Source organism: Myotis daubentonii, chromosome 8 (genome assembly GCF_963259705.1).
Source record: "Myotis daubentonii chromosome 8, mMyoDau2.1, whole genome shotgun sequence".
NCBI lineage: Eukaryota > Metazoa > Chordata > Mammalia > Chiroptera > Vespertilionidae > Myotis > Myotis daubentonii.
Window position 1 is genome coordinate 61,525,940 of NC_081847.1, and position 25,998 is coordinate 61,551,937.

At 41.7% G+C, this 25,998-nt stretch overlaps 1 protein-coding gene across 1 annotated transcript in view; it reads right to left on the reverse strand.

Moving 5' to 3' along the window:
* LAMA1 (laminin subunit alpha 1) overlaps positions 1-25,998 on the reverse strand; it is a 150,049-nt gene that overhangs the window by 43,455 nt on the left and 80,596 nt on the right. Inside the window, exons 20-36 of the mRNA XM_059704929.1 lie at positions 25,846-25,952; positions 25,368-25,548; positions 24,640-24,776; positions 23,497-23,733; positions 22,380-22,523; positions 21,695-21,874; positions 20,408-20,593; positions 19,751-19,878; positions 18,756-18,876; positions 17,635-17,772; positions 12,382-12,503; positions 10,003-10,089; positions 9,502-9,695; positions 8,389-8,531; positions 6,123-6,212; positions 4,439-4,550; positions 2,614-2,776 (exon numbers count right to left, since the gene is read on the reverse strand). Coding sequence (XP_059560912.1) covers positions 2,614-2,776; positions 4,439-4,550; positions 6,123-6,212; positions 8,389-8,531; positions 9,502-9,695; positions 10,003-10,089; positions 12,382-12,503; positions 17,635-17,772; positions 18,756-18,876; positions 19,751-19,878; positions 20,408-20,593; positions 21,695-21,874; positions 22,380-22,523; positions 23,497-23,733; positions 24,640-24,776; positions 25,368-25,548; positions 25,846-25,952 — 2,470 coding nt within the window. The remainder of the gene's footprint in view (positions 1-2,613; positions 2,777-4,438; positions 4,551-6,122; positions 6,213-8,388; positions 8,532-9,501; positions 9,696-10,002; positions 10,090-12,381; positions 12,504-17,634; positions 17,773-18,755; positions 18,877-19,750; positions 19,879-20,407; positions 20,594-21,694; positions 21,875-22,379; positions 22,524-23,496; positions 23,734-24,639; positions 24,777-25,367; positions 25,549-25,845; positions 25,953-25,998) is intronic.

Below are 25,998 nucleotides of genomic sequence, written 5' to 3' on the forward strand. Positions count from 1 at the left end.
GCTTTCCTTCTGGGACTGTGGAATTTGGGCACACGCTGGGCAGAGGGTGCCCACAGGACTGCCCCCCAATAAAAACCATGAATGCTGAACCTCTAGTGGGCTTCCCTGGGCAGAAACATCACCATGTGCTGCTGCATTTTCGTAGCCGAGGGAAGAGTACGCTCTGTGCTCCCTCAAGGAAAGGAAGCCTGAATGGACACCTCAAGGCTCCACCGTGTCTTTTTCCCCAACCCAGCTGTGCCTCCTTAATACCATAGGTTTATGGGCCATGAGCACAACTCTACGCTGAGTCCTGAGATTCCCGGTGAAACTGAATGTGACAGTGCTCTAGGGGACCCTGACACAGGCATAATAAGCAACTAATTTGTGTGCTAAATATTCCCAACAATAGGATTGCCATAGTTCAGCACAAATTACCAATTTTCTAAGGATTATCATTAGAAAAAGCTGATAAATTCCTAAAATAATCCACAAAATTTGAAATAGCACAAGAACAGGGATTATCCATAGAAAATAAGAAAGTGGAGTCAGAGAACACATTTTAAACTTTAATATTTTAAAATAAAAGGTCTTTTTAATAATAATTTAAATTAGCAAATTAAAAAGAAAGAGAACAATCTCAAGAATAACTTTGTTCTAAATAAACACACAAGACCAACAATGACAGAGACAGGGTGGCCACAGGGCCTAGCAGGTGAGGAGAGTCGGGGGCACTGAGGGCGTCAGCGGGGAGAGGGGCCCTGCCTTCTCCCCTTCCTCTCAAATGCTCTTCAGCAAATGGACTTTACGTAATTAGACTGCAAGATCCTAGTGGGAAAAAAGATCTCTATTGTTCTCCTTTGTGTCCCCAAGTCCTAGCACAATATCTGCCACTGGGGGCTCATTTTGCTGAATGAACAAGTGAGCTGACTGTGGAAGGGTAATGGTGGGAGAGGACGGCCCCACAAAATGACTCCCATGAATCTCCAGGGAATCTCCATTTCTAATAAGTGTCCATCAGCTCTAAAGTGTGGCCGAGAGAGGGAGCAACTGAGAGCCCAGGATGAGTGGGAAACTGATGGGTGGGGGGACTTTGGTTAGTGGAAAGGGGGTGGGGCTGGAATCAAATATATGACATTTTTGCTTCATCTGGGAGGCAGCGGGGAGCTAAGGAAGGGTAGGAAGCAGAGAATAGCACAGCTGAGCCTGGGGTAGCACCTTAAGAATGGATGGGTCCTGGGAAGAGGAACATGGAGGTATCAGCATCTTGCCTGCCAGTGCTTCTTTCTGCCATGCATGTCAGGTGAGGGAAGATGTGGGCAAAAGGTCGGGGTCAAGGCAACATGATTAATCTAGTGTAAATGTAGCAGCATGGTCTCTGACTTAACGGCCCAATTCCACCCATTGTCTTTAGGGGACTGGGTCTCAGATGTACTTCCTTCTGGGGTTCACAGTCACACAGAAGTAGGTTTGTGGTCAGGGTCCAGGTTATCCTGGAGGTTGAACAGGGGGCAAGTTACTTGCAGTCTCTGAGTCTCAGACTCCCCAGCTGGATGCTCCCCTTCCCCACGAGGCGGCTGAGAGGATCACAGGACAGAACATGAGCAAGAGGCTGGCGCTCTTCTGCATGGAGGAGGGGCTCCACAGAAGGCAGACCCCTTCCCCACCTCCTGGGCCCTGGCCTCCTCCAATCTCCCGCAAGGCATTTGGTTCCCAGGTCCCTCTAGTTCTCCAAATCCCACCCGATGCCTAAAATCATATTCAATAATGAATAAAGGTGTAAGCTTAATTCTCCAGGGTGTTGCCAGTAGAAGTGTACATTGTTTTAAGTAATCTTTTAGGAAATAATTTGTAAATGCAAGTCAGGAATCATCAACATGCAAATTCATTGGCTGAATGAGTTCACTTCTTAATATCTACCCTAGTAATATAATAATGTGAACTATAGAAAAATATTTTTGTCTATGATATCCATCACAACATTATTTAAAATAGCAAAGTAGATTAAAAATAGTTTAAATGTCACAGTATAGAGAATGGAGTTTTGTGTAACTATTTAAGCCAGTGTTTAAGATATTTATCACAACCCTGGAGAAAAGATAGCTTGTGCTATATTACATCAAGTAATAACTGTGAAAATACTAAGAAAAATGCCTGAAAGGAAATTACAAGTTCCTAGTAACAATGTCTAACAATCCTTTGTGATCTGTCATTTCACACTGAGGTTTTCAATTAGAGTTTGCATAGCTAAGCTGAATTATTTTGGCATAACATCCATCTATCTTAGAGTTTACAGCACAGGTAGTAGCCGATGACTAATTTTCTTCCATGATAACTGATTGCATTATACTTGATCTTCAACAAATACAGTACCATGTTGCTGAAGAGACAGAGAGAAACAAAACCCATGGCCTACCAGCACAAACACAGAGCTATTACAATTTTCTCTATTTGGAGGGCCTGGCGGAGTCTCTTCATTTACATGACAATGGGGCCCCTCTCCTCTCTTGTGACATTTCTTCCACAGTGAGAGCTTTCCTTCTTTTACCTCCTCCCACATGCCTTTCCCCCCTCCATACTGAGGTTCTTTCCTCTAATTCGCTGTGTCGTGAATGGCAGCACTTAGAGACTTACTTCAGTTCAAGGGTAGCATTTTGGTGCAACTGCATAAAATGCCTTTTCTGTAAGGTTTCTAGCAAAAATGTCATGTTCTTTTGCATATTCTGAAGAGTGGAACTGGGTAGCTGGAAATCTTCATCCAAGGTCTGATTTAGAGTTGATGCCTTTTCAATAATTTCTATGGAGAAAATTTATCAATCATTTAATAAGTCTCTTAAAAGTGGACGGCACTAAACTGGAAGAACTTAGACACTTCTTCAGTGAGGCTGCTCTGTTCAGCTGAACTGGTTGAACCTCGAATCTACGCCAGGCCCGCTGTACATCCCAACATACTCTGGACATCCCCTATCAAAACACTCATGGGTGCCCTGGCTGGGTAGCTCAATTGGTTAGAGCATTGTCCCAATACACTAAGGTTGTGAGTTCGATCCCTAGTCAGGGCACATACAAGAAGCTACCAGTGAATGCATAAATAAGTGGAACAATAAATCGATGTTTCTCTCTCTCTCCCTTCCTCTCTCTCTCAAATGTCAATAAGATAAAAATTGAAAAAAACACACACACACACTCATGGACTTGGGATTACTGTTTATTTAATGTTAGTTTTCCCTTACTCTCTGCCCTTACTCTCTGTAAGGTAGGGGGCTATGGCCACTGTTGCCTCAGCATTTCCTGCATGGGACACAGACATTTGCACATAAAAGCTGTTCAAGTATTGACTGCATGAATGAATCACCAATACTTGATACTACCCTTCTTATTAAGCATATTATTTATTCTAATAATCTTCTTATCTTTTGCCCTATAAAGTCTGATCTGCATTGGATTCTGTACTTACTCCTTACCAGTATGTCCTTACACAATAATCCAAAAAGAAAAGCAAGAATATATTTCTTGTGGCCAGAAAACTGGAAAAAGCAACCTAAAAGCCAGATCAGACGGGACATCCCAATCGAGCAGTGAGTAAAATACTCTAATATTGTGGCTGCACTCTGGGACCACACTGAAGCTCCACATCACATCGGCTCCTATTGTGGGCAAAGGAATGGTGTCGAGAGGTAGCTCAGCGACTCACATGGCACTGTTGCCTTGACATCCATTTTCTGTGGCCAAGAGGCCTGCAGTGACCTTAAACTGACACTTGTCCCCTCATACAAGCATGTGCCCTAGGCAGTAGCCACAGGGTCAGAAGCTAATGTAAGTTCCTATGGTGAAGCCCCTGTGACCAACAGTCTCCCCTGCCTCCCAGAGCCTCCCCCTGTGTGCCCCAAGGATAAGACCCCTGTGGAGCTTACCAAAAGTCTGCTTTTTTGGTTTGGGCCTTAGCTCAGGAACCCCAAAGCACTGCACCCACAGAACCAAATAAAACAGGTGCCCAGGTTCTGTCTCTCTGTCAGCATCCCTGCCTTGCCTTCTCCATTTGGGCCCTTGAGGCAGGCTGGGTACTTTCTCCAGGACCTGTGACTAAAAATTCCTCTATTCCATTTTCTCCTACGGTCTGTTGTTGGACCTTGCTTGGCTCATCATCTGGCACCCTGTGCACCACTTAGCAAGTCTTAATTTGGGAAATTCATAACAGATGGGAAGGCACCACATCTACTTGATACTTAGGACGTAAGTGTAGTGCATCATATAGAAAATAAAAAAGGAAGCATGCATTTTTTTAAAAGATAAAACTCTCAATGAAAGACCATGATCTGGACACATCAGGATCCCCAGTCCTTGGTTCTAGCAGTTGAGCACAAGTAACACACATCTATTCATATGTTGTATAGAGTGAATGGGACTTTTCCTTGCAATGAGCATAGACTCCCCAAGCTAGACACTGACCACACACTACCTTGAATGCTTATCTTCAATTTCTCAGTAAATGTCATGAGATCTTGACTCTCGTTGAGGAGTCTTTCAGTCGCCCTGGCCACATGTTGGCTACTTGTTAACACTCTACTGAGCTGATAGAAAATAAAGGTCTCAGGTTAGTCTGACTTGAATAATATGAAGCTTTGATGTTCAAGTTGTCTCTTTTAAATAACAAAATATATTCCAGAATATAAGTATTTACACTACCATATAAACCAAGGTTGATATTTTGGGATTGGAAATGAAGTGGTTAATGAAATAATTTACTGCTAACTTTGTATGAGAAAAGATGACATATTTTCAAAAGCAGCCTAAGTGGTTATTATACCACAGATTCTCTCAGAGTCTCTACTATGAAGATTCGATATTCACCTTATGACCCAAGTATACAGAATGAGAAAGAAAAATCTTAACCAATTTTTACTGACCGCGAGAACTTAGTCAAGGAGTTAAGAACATGGAGTCAGATAAACCAGGTTTTAGGCCCAGTTCTGCCAACCTGGAGACCTAGACTAACATCTTCTAGCCTCATCGATAACCTGGGTAATAACAGCACTTGCCTCATGGACTTTATGAAGATGAAATTTGATGATGTATGTAAAGCTGGCAGCCCAGGGGCTGAGACTTACTGGTAGCTGTCCTCAGCTGCTGTGTTTTTTTTTTTTATTAGGGAATGTCATAATTGGTAAAAGAAAAGGTTGTAATTTCCAGGAATGTAAAGTAACTCAGACTAGGTCTAAAAGTGTTTTATAGTCAAAATCCAAAGAGAATCCTCTTTTATGCATAGAGAGAATTTATTTAAGCAGCTTATCATTTCCTACCAAATGTTTGCTCGCTGAGGCACATAGAGCCCACTCTTAAGCCTTAAACTCGCCCCAAATCATTACTAATTTTAAATTAACAGGAGCCAAGCTAATACTTATTTTTAGGATGCACACCACTATGTATGTATGTAGATGTTGAGAGACAAAGAGTAGATACATCTATGTATAGATACACTATTATATACATATCTAAGTATACACACATACATATGCATGTGCACATAAAATTCGTAAGTGAAAATTATAAATTTGGCAATAGGCCCCCTCGCCATCTGTGAATGAGGAAATTCCATTCATCTGACATGGGATAAACAGACTACATTCCCTGCTGACTTTAGAACAAGCTCACTTGCCATTCAAAGTCAGAAAATCAGAAGCACATGGCCTAAAGCCCAAAGGTTGTACGAACACCACACAACCAGCGCCAGGCTATGCTGGCTCTGCCCAGCGGATTGAAGGGAGTGGTCCTGGTGTTGGGGAAGTGCCTCTGAGCACCGTGCTCACCATGTGCTTAGTTAATGCAGCCAATTTAGGAGGAGGAAGAAACCTCAGGATCTTTCAATCCCACCCACCCCTTGATTCATAGGAGAAAATGATGCTCAAATGGAAAGGTGACTGCCCAACGGCTCGCTCAGCAGAGGTGACAATAGAAATTAAGCCAGGAGCCTTCCCCATGAACACATTTCTGCCAAGGTTAAAACTGATTTGGTTATAAAGTCCCTGGAACACAGCTCCTGAGAGGCAGAGGCTGCCCTGACCTAACTGGAACCTTCAAGACCGCCCCAATGCAATTGCTCACAAATGCTGGGTGGGAAGTGAGCCTTTGTGTGAAGAATTTACCTCCCTTTGCAGGTCATCTGTTTGTTCTGTAACACCTTCAAGTTGAAGTTTTACCAGCCCCTGTTGTGTATTTCCTTTTAATAAAGACTCCTACAAAGAATGAAGAGAACAAATCACAATGCTTCAAAAAAAATGTTTTGATTCACTGGTTATCAACTATTTTGTTCACAGAAATTAATTCTTCTTTCCTTGAAATTGCATTAAAAATAAAATGAATCACATTTACTTAAGTTTTGATTATAGCAACATGCTCCCATCTGCCACCTTTTGCATAATATTCCCCATACATGCCTGGCTGGTGTGGCTCAGTCATTGAATGTCGATCTATGAACCATAAGGTCACGGTTCAATTCTTGGTCAGAGTACATGCCAGTGTTGTGGGCTCAATCCCCAGTGTGGGGCAGGCAGGAGGCAGTCAATGATTCTCTCTCATCATTGATGTTTCTCTCTCTCTCTCTCTCTCTCTCTCTCTCTCTCTCTCTCTCTCTCTCCCTCACTCCCTCCCTCTCTCCCTTCCTCTCTGAAAACAATAATATATATAAATATATATACATAATATATTCCCCATACATACTAGTATATGAATTTAAAGTACGTTGTATTGTGCAGAATCCATTACTCCTGCTATTCTTGGGTAAGTCTGGCTTAATTTCATTAGAGTTACCTCAATTTTAACCCTAATTGCTAACACTTTTAAAATTTCACTTTTAAAACTTATTAGGCTTAAAAAAACTTATTAGGCTAAAATACAAAAGTATTAAGTAAGTCTTCATAATCACTAACAATTAGTGCTTAATTTATGCCAACAGTCTTCTAATATTTTACTTGCATGATTGTATTTAAACCTTATAACAACCCTATAAAATGGCTATATTATTATTCGGGGTGGGGGTGGATTAATTAAGTGACTTGGCCAAGGTTGCTGTGTAGATAACAATGAAAACAGTAAACAGTTAAGAGTTTACATTCTTAATCTAGTGCATAATTTAGGTAAACATAAAAAGTTAAAGGAATTGGAAAGTGGTTTAAATGGGAGCAAATCATTCAAACATAGTTAAAATTGACATATTCATAGATAGAAGGTAGGCTGACAGCTGTTGGCAAGGACTGGGGATGAGTGAAGGGATTGAGAAAATAAAAGAGAGAAAAACTCATGGACATTGACAATGGTGTGGTCTGGGGTAGAGGGGTGGGGGAAGGTAGAGGAGGGTATGGGGGAATAAATGGTGAACATACAATACAATGTACAGATGATGTGTTGTGGAATTGTGCTTCTGAAACCTGTTTAATTTTATTAACCAGTGTCACCACAATAAAGTCAATAAAAAGAAAAAAATATTTAAAATTTAAGGCAAGAATTTATCTCACTTGATAAATTTAAAATACAGTTATATGCCTGGGGCCCCTAGTGATAAAAAAAAAATAGTATTGGTAGATTGTGTCTATAGTGAATGGAAAAAAATTTCATACCTGGTTTTTATTTTAAAAATGAACACACACACACACACACACACACACACACACACAGGCACACTTGCCTAAGGAAATGTCTAGTCTAAGAAAAGCTTTTAACTAAAAAAGACAGTCAGGAATGACTATCCTTGACACAGTGAATTAATTATCTCAAATTCTAATGTATAGGTTTTAAGGAAAATTAAGAATAATATTTTTTCCAATTAGCATTAAAAATACTAGAGTAGAATGCTGTCAACTGAGTCTATTTCTAACCCCCCTCTTCCCCCCCCCCGCCTTTTTGGGACCCAGATCCTATTTGACTAAACATAAAACGGTGATATGCCCGCAGAGATTTTTATATAATCTTCCAGGTTAAAAAAAACTTTTGCGCCTAAAACTCAAGTTAAGAATAATACATTTACAGAACATAGTTATCTTTAGCAGATTCCAACATTAAAGAAGATACCACCTCAATTTATTTCCTGTATTTGTATTAGGATAGCTATTTTCAAATAGCCAAAGGTTTGTCTTAAAGAGGCACAGTGCCCTTTGTGCACAAGGTGAAGAACGACGTGGGGTAGAATTTATGAAAAGGCATCTAATGAATAACTCTGGAACAATTAAGGGGTCCTACAGTAAAACAAGTTAGTGTTGGATAATAAGGTCCCTGGTCACGTTCAAGGGAAGGCTGGACACCTCCCAGCAGTACACACCGTGAATAAGGAAGCAGGGGGGACAGACAGAATGACTCCTACTGTCCAGCCCAACTCCATATCTCTCAATGATGCATCTCTGTATTCCCAGTACCTACCCGGAGATATTTGGTTGTATTTTCCAGGTTTGACAAAATTCCATATGGGACAGGAATAATGCTGGTGAGGTTCACAGAAAGACTGGTATCACCAATATTGTCTAAGTCATCCAGCAGCACACCTACGCATTCATCATCACAAGCTAAAAGAAAAAGAAAGTTAAATTAATGCAAATGGTCTGCACATTTTCCCTTGGGTGTGCATTAGCCATTTTACAATAACAACATAAAGTTATAATAAGGGCAAAGCATACGACAAAGCTCCCAGGAACGGAATCTCACACCATGGGAGGCAAGCGGAGAACACAAGTCCCTATCCTCAGATGGTGACTCCAAGACTCAGATCAGAGAAGTGACTTCCCTGGTCACACAGGAAGCAACAACTGATCCGAGGGGGCCCCAGGTCAGGTGCACGTTGAGTCAATAGCTCCGACCTTTGCAGTGCATCTGCTCATTTGGGACTGGGACCAATGGCAACGAATTTCGAATGTGTTTCCTTGCACAGCCTGGCCTGTCATTTCCTGAGATAGTTTGCAAACACACCTTCAGCAAATTCAAGAGAAGGAGACTGGGGAAAATAATGGGTGTGTTTTTGCTTAAAACAAACACATAAACAAAAGCTCTTGAATGCCATGGTCCTGACATTACTTCCCCTCCATCTTCCCCATGAACCACTGAGAAGACATTTGTAGATGAGCACTCATGTACTTGCTACTAAAATAAATCAGGACTGGAAAAAAAAAAAAAAAAAACACAGCAGCCAAGAGCTGAAGCCACCAGTGAAATCTGAGTAACACAAATGACAACCCACAAAGGTGTTCTCTGCGCTGACACTTGGCTCCATTAAAGGGATATTAATGCAGATAAACTATGAAGCTGGAATTACTGTGCTGCTTAGAGTGCTAGAGAGATAAATGCTGCTACCCTAGGGCCTTCTGCCTCGGCTCCAAATGCACTATGAAAAGTTCAGTTTGGCAGAATACATAGCAATCCTTGCTTAGTTAAAATAGGACTTTCTCCTGCTGATGCCATAGGGCGCAGTAACAGAAAAACAATAGGAAAACAGTTGAGAGGAAAAACCACCTTTAAACAGTTAGGAAGGAAAATACCCACAAACACAATTGCTTTCCACCAGAATGTGCCTGGGTTCACATTCCTCACATCGCAGCCCCGCGGCCCCTGGCCTGCAGACGCACTGCCCAGTCCTGCGGTCACAGTCCCGGTGAACAGAGCCATGCAAGCTGCAATCACACTTCTGGCAGGTGCCGCCTGGCATTCCAGGGTTCCCATGATAGCCCGAGGAGCACCTACGGAAAGGAGAATATGCAGGTACAGACAACAGTATCAGTGCCAGTAAGATAATATATCAACCATTTCTGCCAAGTGCAGTCCAAAGGACACAGTCCCACTTACCTCATTCTACATTTCATATCCTAAAAGGAGGATGAGATAGTCATATTAGGTGCATTTACTTACCTTAATACATAGATTTGTTTTGGAATATCAATCATGCACAGCCAAACTGATACTCTCAAATCACTTTAGTAAATATAACCTACAATATAAAGCAGCAGGTGTGCCTTGCAATTTCCATGCCGTAACACCACAACATACCTCTCACAATATTGCCCTTCATAGCCCAGCACACAGGCGTCACAGCGGAAATCGTGATCACCTTCCAAGACACAAGTCGGACTAAAACTGAGAGAAAAACAATGGTTTTTGAATTTTCAGATATACAATTTCAACTCTTGCTTGTGGTACTTGTTCATTACTCTTAGGGTACAAGACACTGTCCTGAAAATTAAGTGATTACAGTGCACAGTTAGACAAGGTTTTTAGGGCTTAAAATATATTGAGCAAAAATATATTGGGGGAAATAAACATGTAACCACTACTTGTGCACCTCTTGTATCCAAAAGACACTCATTAGACACCTGTCCAGTGACAACCATGTGAGGGGAAGGAGGCAGATCTTACAGATTTCCCCTGATTAGTCACCAAACAAGAAAGCTGCCCAGGTGAAGGGTCTTGTTCTGAGATTTAGGTGAAGAATTATCTGACTTATTAGATGAAAAGGTGATTACAAAGAGCTGTACATGATGACTATGAGTAAGCACGAAAACTAGCAGAGAGAAGAGAACGGGACAAATGCTGGTGAATATAATGGGCTGCAATGACAGGCAAGTAGGAAAAGGTGGGGCAAAGCAAAGTGAAGAGTGGGGGTGGAATTTGAAAATAAATGGACCAAACGGCAGGGAGTCGTGTGAAGGACAATTTGAAGCAAAATGATAGAGCTGCTCAGAGTGTAATATCCACTCTGATAATGGATCCCCCTCAGTCATGGACTTCTGCTTTTGGCTTATTCCTTCCTTTCTTTTCAAACACTGCTTCCACATTTTAAATTACCAATACTCCATGCGCCATCTAGAGGCTCAGATGGATACTGCAAACCATTGAAGAAAACCACCTGGGCAGTCTTGGGTTTGGGGCCAGTTAAGAGAAGTTCCAAGAATGAGTTACAAGGTTCTCTATCAGCCCTACCTCACTTTTGAGTTTTTCACTCCTTAAACAGCAAAGGGACAGACTTCAGTGGAAACATAAAATGTGTAGAAAACAAAGCATGCATTTTAGGGCCCGTCAGGTACATAGCACATTATAAATGTCCACAGGCTCTTCCTAGCAGTGTAAACTTTAATCCATTATCATAGGCTCTGGGGATGGTTAGAACCTTTTTTGACTGAAAAAGTAAAATATTCAAACATTACAGAAAAATGGGAAGTAGAAAGGTGATATATTCTTCCAAACATTTCTCTGGGCACATATAGCCACAGAGCTATGGATATGAATATACATATGAATATAAACTTTTTCCAAAATGGCATCACACTATATAGTCACAATTAAATAATTAATTGGCCATGTCTCCAATTTTGTACATATAGATATACCTTATTCTTTTCTCAGTGTTTGTATAATATTTCACTCTAGGTATGTACCACAATGTCTATCCATCCCCTGGAAACAGGTATTTCAGTTCCTCCCCAGTTTCTCATGAGTATAAGCAATGATGAAATGTATGCATCTTTACACACATATGCAAGTATTTCTGTAGTTTAGATTACAGGAGTAGAATTGAGTCAAATTTTATATACAGATTTAATACAAAACATTAATGGTAACAATAAATTTTAGGATGCTTGGTAGTTTACAAGGGAAGTGTACACAGTGCCTCTCCTTTGGTATTCACCATCAAGCATCGCTTTCTTGGAGATAATAGAAGATTCAAACAAATATTGAAAAGAAAACTTCATTTTAGTATACTAAATGTGTATATTTGACCTTTCTGTGTTCAATGCCGTGTCAAATACTCTAATCAATGATGAAATGATATTTATGAATTACAATTTTCATTAAAGCCAAAGAGGACACACAGATATTCCAACGTCCACTTAAAATCTCTGGTTCTTTTTGGTGTGCAGGTAGATAATTCTACACAATCACCATGAGTGCCAGGGAGAACCGGACCCCAGTGTCATCACTATGGTGCATTTCTGTGTTTCATCAATCATCACCAAATATAAATTCTAAACCTGTTCCCTTACACTAAACAGGAACAGAATTCCTTATGTCATTACTCAGAAAATTAATAATAATTCACTTCTAGGCACACTGGATACAGGTCGGAGGCTAAAATTGGTCTTAAAAAAACACAAAACAAAACACACACACTAAAAGAAACCCCAACAACCTGAAAGGCCTTTCTTTAATTGGTTCCATTTTCACACCCCAATACCAACACAGATACTTTGCTTTTGAAAAGATTCTCTTCAAGTACTTGTGAGAATTAAAAAATTTTTCTAAAATTAGCCTTTCTCAACACATGGAGAATATTAATTAAAATAGGCCACGTACAGACCCTGGGAACGGGCTGAAAATGGAATCACCCCAGCTTCAGTGGGGCAGGTGTGCAGCGCATCTGCACAAGCTCACCTGGCAGGGCCGCTGTGAGGACAGGTGCACAGAGAGCAGTCGGTGGCTGAGCCCGTCACCTTCCCATAGTACCCGGGAGCGCACACATCACAGTGGTCACCAGACGTGTTATCGCCGCAGTCCTGGGGCCCCATGTTTAAGAAGAGGAAAAATGGGAAGTTGTTAGAAATCATCCTTATCTGGTAACAGCTAAGCATCACCGCATTTCATGTCAGTTTATTTTTTAATTCTTAGGGAAGGGAGTCTTTTCTTCAAGCTTGTTAAATCATGGAAACATTGCCAGCTCTGTGGCCTTCCTTCATTATAAAACTGTACTTATCCTATACAGCCTAGAAATTACTAATACATTCTTCTTATGGAAAATATCCACAGAGCAGCTAGCTTTTGATCCTTAAAATTTGAATCTAAAATATATAGAGATTTAAAGTGATCTGAAGCACACTGGCTTTGCACATGGTTGGGGTCAATGATCACATGTAGGGAGTTGAAAGAACAGAATGAATGAATAAATGATGTGGGAAACAGACAGTGAGGGAAGAAAACGCAGGGTTTAGAGCAGCACCAATAGACTCCTGCAATAACAAAATCGTTTCTAGTTAAAATTTTTGTCATCATTTGAACCTAAAATTAGGCTATTAAAAAAATTAAGCTAAAAGACCAAGCAGTTCTTGACATTGAATCTAACACAAAACCTGCTTTTGTTTGGCCTTGGGTGCTGGACTGGGCCTAACACAGTGACAGAAGCCACTGAGCAAATGTACTACCTCAGGCTTTATAGTGGGAAGCAAGAGATGATGTAGAGAGAAACCTTTGTTTATGTTTGAAAAACTACTTTTACATTTTTCTTATTAAAAATGATTCCAATATTTTTCATTTAAAAATTGTATCCCTACTTTACCTGATGAAAATAGATTTTATTGGGACCCAGTTGGCCCATAAAACTGGAATCTGTTTAGAATAAAATTTACAACCACTCTCTTAAAAAGAAAATGTGTTTAAAAGTTGTATAGATATATACTAGAGGCCCAGGGCATGAAATTCATGCACTCGGGGGTGGAGTCTCTCAGCTCAGCCTGTGCCCTCTTGCAGTCCACAGTCCGGGAGGCTCCAGAAGGAAGCAGACCTAAGCAGTCAGTCAGACATCCTTAGTGCTGGAGCCTCTCCCGCCACCACCGCTGCACTCGCCAGCCGTGAGCCTGGCTTCTGGCTGAGTGGTGTTCCCCCTGTGGGAGCACACTGACCACCAGGGGGCAGCTCCTGCATTGAGCGTCTGCCCCCTGGTGGTCAGTGTGCGTCATAGCGACCAATCATTCTGCCATTAGGTTGATTTGCATATTAGCCTTTTATTATATAGGATACATGTATATATATAGATAGATACAGATATATAGATATAGATAGACATGGATATATAGATGATAGATATAGATGATATCGATATAGATATCGATATCAATATAGATATAGATATATATAGGTATAGATATGGCTGTTAAAGAATAAATATTAGATGGTGAACAGGACTGAAGCAGACTTTTTGGTCATAATTTAATGTTCTGGGAGTATCTAATCTTTTTAAAATAGTTAGCTGCAAATGCAGTCTGAAAGAACTGATCAACTTGTTAAACTGTTCATGTGACCTTCATCCCTATGATTGGCCAAGGGACCTTCCCACTTAATTACATCTCACTTTATGTTGCCTGAAAAATGCCTCCAACATTAAAAGCTCCCCCTAACATATGAGCTCCCTGGTTTTCAAGATCCTAGAAAATCAAAAACAAGCTGCCCCAAAGAGTGGCAAGCAAATAAGAACCTGTAAAAAAAAAACAAAAACAAAAACAAAAACAACCTGTTCATGTGAACTGACACGTGGGATGAGTTGGTTGCTATGGAAAGTGCACAGAGAACCTGTCAATTTTTCAACTGGAAAAGGACTGAGTCCTATCTCTTGGAAGAGGATAGCTGGGGAGAGGGACCCCCAGGGTATCTCTCTGCTCTTTGGTTTCCCCACCCCCTTTCAGGTCACATTTCTGATCAATCTTTTCTATGATAATACCAAAGGCCCAGTGACATAAAGAGGGAGGAACATCCTATGTGCTGGGTGAAAAAATCAAATCCAAAAGGTCTTGACGCCCACCTATACTCTCACAAGTGCCTAGGGAGTGCTTAAGAGACTTTGTCAAATGGAAATGAATGGTTGTACTGCACCACAAGAGAAGTCTCACAGATAAGACTGAAGAAGAAGGTAAGGTCCCAAGTTCAAAGAGCAAGGCCTCAGGTGTTGAGCTTGTGGAAAGAATGTAAGCAACTTAGTGTCTGGTCCATTTGGGTTGGGCAGCAGTGACTGGGCATTGGGCCCTGAGCATGCTTTCAGTCAGATGCTGGCCTCACACCTCAGAATGGTGAATGGACTCAGAACCATCACAGGTGACCAGCATGTGCTTGTACCCTGAGGGTGTCTGACTGAGAGGGCTGAATACTTAGAGCCTGTGGACACATGAAAGAAGAGTCTTGTCAAATGTTTTTGCCAATTACTTGTTAAGATACTGCCACTTTTCATGACCAAATTTGAGCTAGTGGCTTGTCTCCATGACTCCAAATACTAAAACTGTACCAACGGGCAGATGATCCAAGGGCACCAGTCCCAAGAGCAATCAGGGCTGCCCAAAGATGAGTTGAGCTGCTGTGGGAGTGAGCTGGAGGTGTGTAAATATACATTAAGTAACTGCTTAGCATGGATATTCTAGTTTAGTCTTAAGATCTGAAGGGACTCTGACAAAAACAGGTCTGTTGCAGCCCTGAACTTCCAAGCTCTAAGCCCAGACACTATCTTCTGTTAGAGTAGGTTTGGGTTACAGTAATTAGCAATGCCTGGTAGGGACAAGGATAGAACACACATCTTCCATAAAAAAGGGGGAAGAGCAAGAAGCAAAATGTGTTCTGCTCAACACCGTGATTTATAATCTAGATTTATAATCTTTTGTCCAGTCTTCTGGCATTATGCATGTCCACTGTGGTGTTACTGCAAAATTAACAGGCCCAGGGGAGGTCTTCTAGGGTTCCAGGTCACATCTGGCCAACCATTCCCCAGGCAGGGAACTGTCTGGAAGCTATCCATCATGGTTTATACTGAGAAGACTCGGCCACAATCTTTCATGTTCTTTCCTAGTACAAATCAACAAGTCAGCTGAAGATCTTGGAACTTTGTTCTGGTGAACTCAGGCCAGGAAAGGCAAGGTCATAATTTAGTGTCCTGGGAGTATCTAATCTTGTTAAAATAGTTAGCTGCAAATGCAGTCTGAAAGAATTGATCAACTTGATAAACTGTTCATGTGACCTTCGTCCCTATGATTGGCCAAGGGACCTTCCCACTTAATTACATCTCACTTTATGTTGCCTGAAATCAATTCTCCTTAAATCCTCAGATGATATTTTCCCCTTTTCTCTATTAGCACTCCCTTTTGCCTGGAGCATGAGCTCATTAGAATGAATAAATTTTTCTTAATAGTGTTGCAGCTATTTGCATCCTCATTAAGTCCATTTTACCTTGGATGACTGGAATAATTCTTTAATTCCACATATATAATGGGGTTAGCAAAGGTTAACACATATCTTTTAATTGAGAAAAACCATGAAGTACTTCAGTTTCTAAATTCACCTATGCACTGCTGTAATTTAGCAATTTCCCTTGTAGAAACTGCTTTTAAATTCCACATATGAAAGGTGCTTCTCAATAAAAGAAGAGGAAGGCAGATCTAGTGTGACTGAAGGCTAGTTGGTCCTCATTCCTCTGGGCCACACCCAGGACCCTTAATGCTTCCAGTGTGTCTCTCTTGACAGGCAGTCCATTTTTCTTCAGTAAGTTATTTTACATGAGGCAAAAAATGTATACAATTTACCAATGTTTCCACATCCTATATAATAAAGAGGGAATATGCAAATTAATCCTTATGCCATCACAAAATGGCTGCACCCACAGCAGAGGCGAGGTTCCCATAATGAGCGATCAGGGACCTGAGGCTGCATGGCGCCAGGCCAGGTCGGGGGACCTGAGGCTGCACTCCCCGCCTGGTGGGGCTTGATGGGGGACCTGAGGCTGCGACCCCCGACCCGGGGGGGCTTGAGAGGGGTGGGGCCAGCTGGGTCTGGATCTCGCCCAATGGGGGTGGGGCCAGCCAGGTCTGGATCTTGTGCAATTTCAAGGTGCACACAGGTGGGCAGGGACTTAACTCTGGGTCCCATGGTGTGCCACAGACTCTGACAGGAGGAAGATTTTCATATACATTTTACTAATTTTCTTTCATCTCTGACACTTCTATTATAGAGAAAGGGCAAACAGCAATATTAAAATATTTCCTCTAATTAATTCCCTTTTAGTGTGCACAAATTTTGTGCACTGGGCCCCTAGTGTTATTATAAAGGAAGAGGTTTTAGGAGTAGGAAAAGAATATCGTATTATTGTATGTTATCAATAAGGCTGTGACAAGTTAAGCAAAATCATGAGCACAAGAGTTCATGCTCAATTAGGGCCACAAGACTTCTGTCTGGGTCTTGTGGTCCTTTACAATGATCAGAGTTCTCTCCTCATGTCCCTGAGACCAATCTTGGTCTCTAGGGGAAGGTGTCTAAGACAGCCACAAGAACAATTTTTTTTTACAAATGCAAAAAGAGTACAGAGAAATACATTTTAAACATTGGCATTAACTTATTTTAATACTTCCAGGTGACTCCTCAATTTTTTAAAAATATGTTTTTATTGATTTTAGAAAGAGAAGAAGGGAAAGGGATAGAAAGACACATCGATCAGCTGCCTCCTGTAGCTGATTGAGTCCACAACCCGGGCATGTGCCCTGACCAGGAATTGAACTGGTGACTTCTTGGTTCATGGGTTGATGTTCAACCACTGAGACACATGGCTGAGCTGACTCTTTAAATTCTATGATGTAAAGTTCTCATCTACTGTGACTATAACCACCAGCATCGTTAAATATAAGCAAGGCCAACTTAACCAATTCCCAAATTGATGCCTGCAAAAAAATTCAAGGAAGCAGAATTTTTAAAGAATTTCCATTAGCAATCTCAGATCCCTTAGTTAAAACCTTTCTGAAGAAAACATATGTGTATCTTACATTTCACTAAATGTAAGCTTCTCTCCAAACCAAGGGACTGGTGTGACTTTGAACCGGGAATTTCAATGCTCCCTGCCTACCCTGATTCTAACCTTCAAGCAAGCACCCACCCAAACAAGCATACCAGACACTTCCCCGTTTCAGGGTCACAGGTGTTGCTGTGGTTGTTACAGCTGCAGGGCACACAAGGAGCAAGCAGAAGGCGAGGTCCCCTGTCACCACCTTCCGGAAGTTTCCCTCTGTAGTAACCAGGTGCACAGTCCTGAGGGTATGCAAAAGGGAAGAAATGAATAAAAATACGATTTTAAATTGGGCAAAAAGTTTGAGTAGGCATTTCTCCAAAGACACACAAATGGAAATGAACACATGAGAAGATGCTCAACATTACAAAACACTAGGGAAGTGCGAATCAAAACCATAATGACACACCATTAAGATGGCTACTATACTAGTAAAACAACAAAAACACAGACAAAAACCGGTGTTGATGAGGAAGTGGAGAAACTGGAATGTGTGCTTTGCTAGAGGGAACATAAAATGATGGAGTACTATGGAGAGCAGTATGGTAGCTCCTCAAAACTTAAAAACAGAACTACCACATGACCTAGCAATTCGACTGAAAAGCTAGGTTTGGAACTGAAAGCAGGGTTTAGAAAGATATTTGTATACCCATGTTCATAGCAGCATTGTTCACAATAGCCAAAAGGTGAAACAACCTATGTATCTTATTGATGGATGCATGGATAGACAGAGTACAGTCTATACATACAACAGGATATTTTTCAGCCTTGAAATGAAGCACATCTGGATACACTGTATGGCATGAATTAACCTTGAATACATTATGCTAAGTAAATGAGCCAGTCATAAAAAGACAAATACTGTCTTCCGGTTCCACTCATGTGAGGCACTTAGAGTAGACACATTCATAGATAGAGAAAATAGAGTGGTGGTTGCCAAGGACTGGCGAGAGGGGAATGGGAGCTAGTGTCTAATGAGCACAGAGTTTTAGTTTTTCCAGGTGGATAATTCTAAAGATTGGCTGTACATCACTGTGAGTGTACTTAACCTTATAAAACTTGAAAATGGTTAAAATATGTTTACACATATTTTACCACATTAAAAAAATTAAGGGAAAAATAATATAATATGATATGCATACATTCTGTTCATCACCTGGAGCTGCTATAACAAGCATATTTCAACCCAAAACCAGGACGTGGACTTGCATCCCAGTCTCCCCACCTGACATGAGAATCCAGCAGTTCCAGGAGGGCAGAGACACTTCTCCAACAGCGAGGCCACCTCCCTCCCCGGGGGCAGCTCAGCAGCCTTTCTGCCGACCTCCAGGGAAATGTGTGAAATCCTGGGAAATGGTTGTGTTAACAAGGATGAGAGAAAACACCAATTTTTAGAAAGACACTTCCTAGAAACAGCGCAGTAGGTAATGAAATTTGCACATATATTATAGCCACACTTTCCTCAGGATTACAAAGGAAGTGTGTGAAAGCACATTCACACTGTCCTTACACAGTGAAGGTTCTCAGGCCACATTTTAGACTTAAAATAGTGTTACTGCTCTGGCTGGGTAGCTCAGTTCATTGGAGCATACACCAAAAGGTTCGGGGTTCGATTCCCAGTCAGGACACATACTTAGGTTGTAGGTTCAATCCCTAGTCAGGGTGCATATGGGAGGCAACAGATTGATGTTTCTCCCTCTCCCTCTCCCTTCCTCTCTAAAATCAATGAAAACATGTCCTTGAGTGAGGATTAAAAAAAATAGTGTTACAGAAAATATACTTGAAAGACCTCCTGAAGTCCAGTTTGGCCAAAAGTTAGTGGCCTCCTTTACAGGTTAAGTGAGCAGGTGACAGCATTCTTGATATGTTACTTACAAAGAAATGAGCATTGTGGTTTAAGGGCAGAAAATAGCAGAACTTAAAAATATTTGTTTACATTTTTCCTCATCTAAGATATTACCATTATGTACTTATATTTTATACCCACATTAGTATGAGAGATAAATACTCTATGCCATTTTTCATACATTTCATATATTTCATTCATTTCATATATTTCACACTAATATTACAATTTAATAAGGTTTTGGTGGAGAAAGAAATACATATATTAATAAATATAGGAGGTAATGGGGGTGAAGTGAATCAAATCTCATCAAACCCCTTCACTTTGCTTTCACATAAGAAAAATATTTTTAAATTCTAGAAGTTTCCACGTACCTGCTTTGCTGTAGCCCTTGACCATAAGATGCTTTGATGAGAATGTACTCAATGTTGCTAAGAACAGACATAAAATCTGAGCGTGTAACAGGCTTTTCAGAAACAGAATTAAAGTATTTCCAATAATTCTGTGGATGGGAAACACATTCAATGAAAAATTCAGAGTACAAATTCTCAGAAGCACACAAACTTACAAATTTCTCCAGAAATGAGCCCAGTTCTGTGCATGCCACTAAGTTTAATTAAGGAAGACCTCCTGTCACCTCCCAGGGGGCAGCAGTGCCAGTCTCCTGTATCCACACACATCACCCGTGGCAGCCACACAGTGGCCGGTCAGTCAGTATCTCCCTGTGAATGAATACACACTGCCCAGATTCAAGCAAGTGCAAAGACTTCCTACCATTATGTCCACACAGCCAGAGAGTTGTGTACTAAGATCAAGGATTTAAATGCAATTCCCACTAAATTAACATAAGCCTTACATCAGTGTCTTGAGAATAGGAATTTGAGTCATTTTTAGAAATCTTGCTAAACCCATTGGAATTTTGATGCCAGGCCCTCTGAGCTCACTCTCTTACTAGCAGCTTACTGACATCATTATATCCACAGCAAAGCTCACACCTTTGAGGGGCTTATATGAAAAGAGCACATGGTCACCTCTTTCATTTCAGCCTCTTGCTCTTGCCTCACTCCGTTCTCCGGTGCGGGTGCATCCATGTAGATGACTTGCTTTCTGGTCCGGCCTCCTCTGATGAGCACTTGAGGCTCAAGGTTGAAGGTGCCCATGCCATTGGAGGAATAGAAGGCCACGCTGTACTTCAGTTTGCCCCCATAGGCCAGGAGCTATCAAATAGTAAATGATTGCTTACTTCACTGACACGGTATTGATTTAAAAACATTTCATTACAAGCCTGCTGCCATTTAGAAATCTTGCATCTTAAAAGTACATCACATGGGTAGACTATGCTGTCTAGAATTTGCTTCCCTCTAATTCTACTTAATTACAGATTAAGTGCACTTAAGCTATAGTCCTTTCTTTGTTAAGTGATATTTACAAAGTTTTAAAAAATTAAGTTTATTGGGGTAACACTGGTTAATAACATTCTATAATTTTCAGGTGTCAACATTATAATTCAACAGCTGTGCATGCTTTTGTGTGCCCCCCCCAAAGGCTAGCTTCCTTCCTTTATTATATAATATTTGGCCCCTTTACCCACTTCACCCTCCCTTCACCCCTTCTACACTCATATGTGGACTACAGTACAGTTGTTTTTTTAACCACTTTACTGAGGCACAATTGGCTGTAAAAAGCCATATATATTTAATGTATATTGATGAGTTTGGGGATAAGTATACACCTGTGAAACCATCACCCCCATCACAGTCACATCCATCGCCTCCCACAGCATCCTCTTGATGACACTGACAACGGTAAGTTCCAAAATAACAATCAACGTAGCAATGGTCCCAATTATTTTCAAGCTCCTTTGAATTACAAATTACGTATCTCTGTAGGCTCACTGGGTGTATATTTGCACATTTTAACCATCAGGGTGAATTCACATACAGATTCCAATGTTTATATAAACAAAAATGCAAGTGATGGCTTCAATGTTCTTTCCCCCAAACTGGACGATTTCTGAGAAAGACCTTGTAGGCATAGCAGCCAGGCTTGTATTGAGCTTATATCAGTAAAAACAATAAATATTTTTTGAATGACTGCTTTAAAAGAAAAAGAGATTATGATTTGAATGTTTAAAAGACTAGAAAATTAACCCATACAGTTAGGAGGATTTGTACAAGCGTTAAACTTTTCCATCCCCCCTTGGAAGAGGAAATTAATAACCTCTTCAGTGAAGGATAGGCCGGCACAGTCTGTAGTGATTCAAATGACACCGGTATCCCCAGGAGCAGGCACCGCTCTCGGCTGGGTGTGGGCCTCACCTGGTCTCCCTGAAACTGCTCCGGCAGCCGCCAGTAAAACGGCTCTGCATGGACGTGCCGCCTGACGGTCACGGCGTCCAGGAGCACGTCAGGGGCCTGGTAATACACCCCCTGGGTCGTGCCCCGGAGGTTACTCTGAGAAACCACTCGCAGAAGAGGCTGATCTGAGCCCAGCGTTATCTAGTCATGGAAGGGAGGGAAAATGCACTTGAGAACACGACTTAACTCCATACCTTTGATTTGTCAGATTCTACCACTATTTCCCAGACATGATAGCTTCATTATTAAAACCTGAATAATGAAGACTTTTCCTTTAATCTTAAACTTCTGGATTAAAATTACCAGAAAGTGTTTTAAGCATTTAGGGTCAAACTGTTGCTATATGGGGACAATGCTCAGTTATATAGAGACCTTTGAGAGGTTGCAGTTTCTCTCCTCTCCAACTAAAGCTTTTGATAGATCAGCTAAGGAGCAACACGGAATGCTTTAAGTTCCAGCTCCATATATTTCTTTGGACAGCAGAAGCAGAATTCCGATTCATAAGAAACCCAAATTAGTGTCTCGGTGTTTCTGATGCCATAGAAGCAAAATTTAATGTAAGAACTTGAACTTTCTCCTTAGCCCCACCCGAATCCCAAGGGTTCAGGCTTAAAAAAAGAACATGTTAACTGCATGCCTAACTCACCGGTGTCCTCACATAACCCTCCAGCTCCGAGCAGAGCTGTGACAGCCCAAAGCAGAAGCACGGGGTGCAGCCCTGAGGGTTGTCGGCATGGAGAGCAAAGGTACCGGCCCGACACTCATTGCATTGAAGGCCAAGGACATTTTCCTGAAGGGGAAGAAATATTAGACTCATTTTTACCTGAAAAAATATACGATTTCTGAAGAAACAGACATGAAATAAACCAAATCATCTAAATAATTTTGGATCAACAAACATCTCTGAACTAGCTGTTCCTTAACCTCTCTGAGGATTAGTTCTCTCAAAAACTCAATCAGTGACTCCCAAACATAGCTGATGATCAGAATCGTCTTGGACACTTTAGAAAAATACAGAATCCCTGATGAGAGCCTCCTGGAGGGGACCCAGAATCCTTCTGGAGGTTCCAGGTGACTGATGATGGGTCAGGGTGGAGAAGCATGAACCAGGTCCCTCCTGTTCAGACCATGTATAATGAGAACTGCTGTCATGAATAGGGAGGCCAAAGGTATTCACGGATGTTTCCATTACTCCCTGGTCACAGTACGTATATGAGTTTTCCCTGACTCATCCCCAGTCACTAATCATCACTACCGTCTGGCTTCCATCACGCCAGACCCAGAGGACCAGAGAAGGTGGCCAATGACCTCTTCATAACAGAGCCCTATGGGAAAACTAATGGAAATAAGCATGAGGTTGAAATCTTACCTCCTGGGAAAATAAGAAACACGAATTCCCTCTAGTCTTCTAGCACATACAAAGAATTAATTACTTACCAGCTCTAAAATCACAAGTCTTCTTAACCCTGTGTATCTATTTTACCTGTATGTCCAAGACAAATCAGCTACTCGGCCAACTGAAGCACATGATAGAAAACTCAGTGTTTCTCAAATCAGTTTCATCGTCTGACTTGTAATAATCAGTAAAGAGCTCATTTAAGGAATCATTCATAGTTCTAGAAGAGTATACACAGACTTACTCAGACCTAGAAGGTAGCGTGGACTCATTAGGAGAAGCCTAAAGCCTAGTGCTTAGTTAAAAGCCCAAAAGTCATAATGAGGAGTGAGAGAGAGGAAGAAAGTGGGGTGCCAAGGACCCATACCTTGCAAGAGCAGGTACCAGTTCCCTGTGCACAGCTGCACAGACCTTGTTCCTCATCACAGGTGTCCACCACGGTCCCTCTCAGGTCACAGTCACAGGCCACACAGCCTGGAAAGTCTCGGAAACCCAGGGCGCACTGATGGCAGCTCGGTCCGCCAAAGACAGGCTTACACTGGCAATGGCCAGTGAGCACCTCGCAGTGATGACTGGCTGACCCTTCACTACTGCAATTGCAGGCCTGAAAGAAAAAGCTTAAATAAATAAAAAGGCAACTTCTACATTTTCATGTGTACACACTGGGATTACAGGAAAACACTAAATGTGGGGAAATCATACAAATGAATGGTCCCTCTCGATGTTGCCACATGGATTCACTTCCCCACCTGCCAGCAGGAGGCAGGGACTGCATTGCTGGACATCTGTGCATTTTTGTGGCACAGGCACATGGGACCAAGACTGTGACCAGAAATTCAATCTGCTTAATACATCCAAACAGTTCAGCAACATTCTTTTAGAAGCCAAGTGATTTTTCTATTTTCAAAATACAAACTATATCTAAGTTTAACTGAAGAAAGTTACATAGAAAATTGGAACCCTGCCCAGCCAGCATAGCTCAGTGGTTGAGTGCTAACCTATGTACCAGGATGTCATGGTTCGATTGCCTGGGTAGTGGACTCGATCCCCGGTGTGGGGCATGTAGGAGGCAGCTGATTGATGATTCTCTCTCATCATTGATGTTTCTACCTCTCTCTCCCTTTCCCTTCCTCTCTGAAATCAATAAAAATATATATTTTTTCAAAAAGCAAATTGGAAACCTGGAAAACTAGACATAAGCCCCCCAGTAAAGTGAGTTATGCCCTTATCCTGAAAGGTAGCATACATTGCAGAGTATATTTTAAAGGCACTAAAATAAAATTTTTGATCTTTCAGCCATCAATCCCACAGCTAGATTCTTGAAGAAAATTTAGAATAATGTATTTTAAGGGTGCAGCTTTTTTTCACTTTGATTCCTATAATCCACACTGGATTTTAAATATAGCTATTCCACAGGTGAAAAATCAAGCTAATAGGTAAAAGAAGAGGAATAAAACTTGCTACAGCAAAGTAGTTCTCAGGTAAGAAGAGCAGAGGTCAGAGCACACACCTGGCATCCGAGCTCCAGGTCATAGCCCCAGTATCCGTCCTCACATTCTTCACATCTCACGCCTCGAGTGTGAGGAGGGCAGACACACTCCCCTGATTCTGGGTCACATGTATTCTGAGTGTGAGCGCAGTCACAGGCTATGGCAAAGACAGATGGGGATGTTTCAGGGCAACTGAAGGGGTAAGAGCTGGTGCTACAAGTTACTCCCTTTTATTAATAATCCAAAAGAGACCGCATGTTTCCCAAGATCCCTTTGTGTCTCATGGGAAGTGGTGGCTCCTCCCAGTCAAGAGATGCTGCTGAAAGAGAGGTAATTGGGATGCAGTGGGAGAAAGAAAAGACTGGACCAGGGTGGGAGGGGGGTGAGGGGGAAGATAGAGCTAGTATTTAGCAAGCATGTTCTGTATGCCAAATGCTGTGCTACAGACTATGTACAACTTTAAAAATAACTCCTGGATGGAGACTATACTTAGCTTCTCCATTTTACAAAGGAGGAAACTAAAGCTAAGCGAAGCTAAGTAATTAATCTAAGCTCACACAATTAGTAGAACCTGACCAAAGGTTATGGATGTACCCAGAATAGGCAAACAGAGAAGAGGTATGAACTCCTACATGTTCAAAAGAGAAAGAGTATAGGCACTTCAGACTTAGGAGTCGAAGAAGGGCCCAAAGAAAAGTCTGGGGGACACGATACTGTCTCAATGTCAATGATGAATTCAAAAGCTTACGTGTACAGCCACCGTCCTGGAATGCATAGAAGCCGCGCGCACACCTGTCGCACCGTTTCCCAGCTACGCCCGGCACGCAGTGACACTGGCCTTCCTCCGTGCAGTCGTCCGACAGGGAGCCTGACGGGCTGCAGTTACAGGGCAGGCAGCCGAGCCCCGTGTCCAACCCGTAATAGCCACGCTGTTTCACAGAAGGGGCAGACATGTGGAAGCAAAACACATTTTAACAAGTGACTGACAGTATTAGAATGTTTTCCAAATCAAACATAGCATAGAATCATAAAGTGTCATGACCTCATTCTTTTGTAAACTGAATACACCCTCCCTAGATAGGGATGCACAGCACAACCAGTCATGTTGGGGCCTCAGCTCTAACCAGCAGTCACGGATTCACTGTCTTTGAACCAAGGTCAAGGTGTTAACTATAGACACGCTGACAGATACTTTAATTGCATGCAATGAGCGGCAGACATCTTACCAAGCACTGGTCACACTGCTGTCCGGTCACACGTGCTCTGCAGCTGCACAGCCCAGTCTCAGGATGGCAGACGTCAGAGAGGGAGCCCTTCCCATGGCATTCACAGGCTGGCGCACACAAACATACTGCTCATTTCCCATACAGTTACAGTAA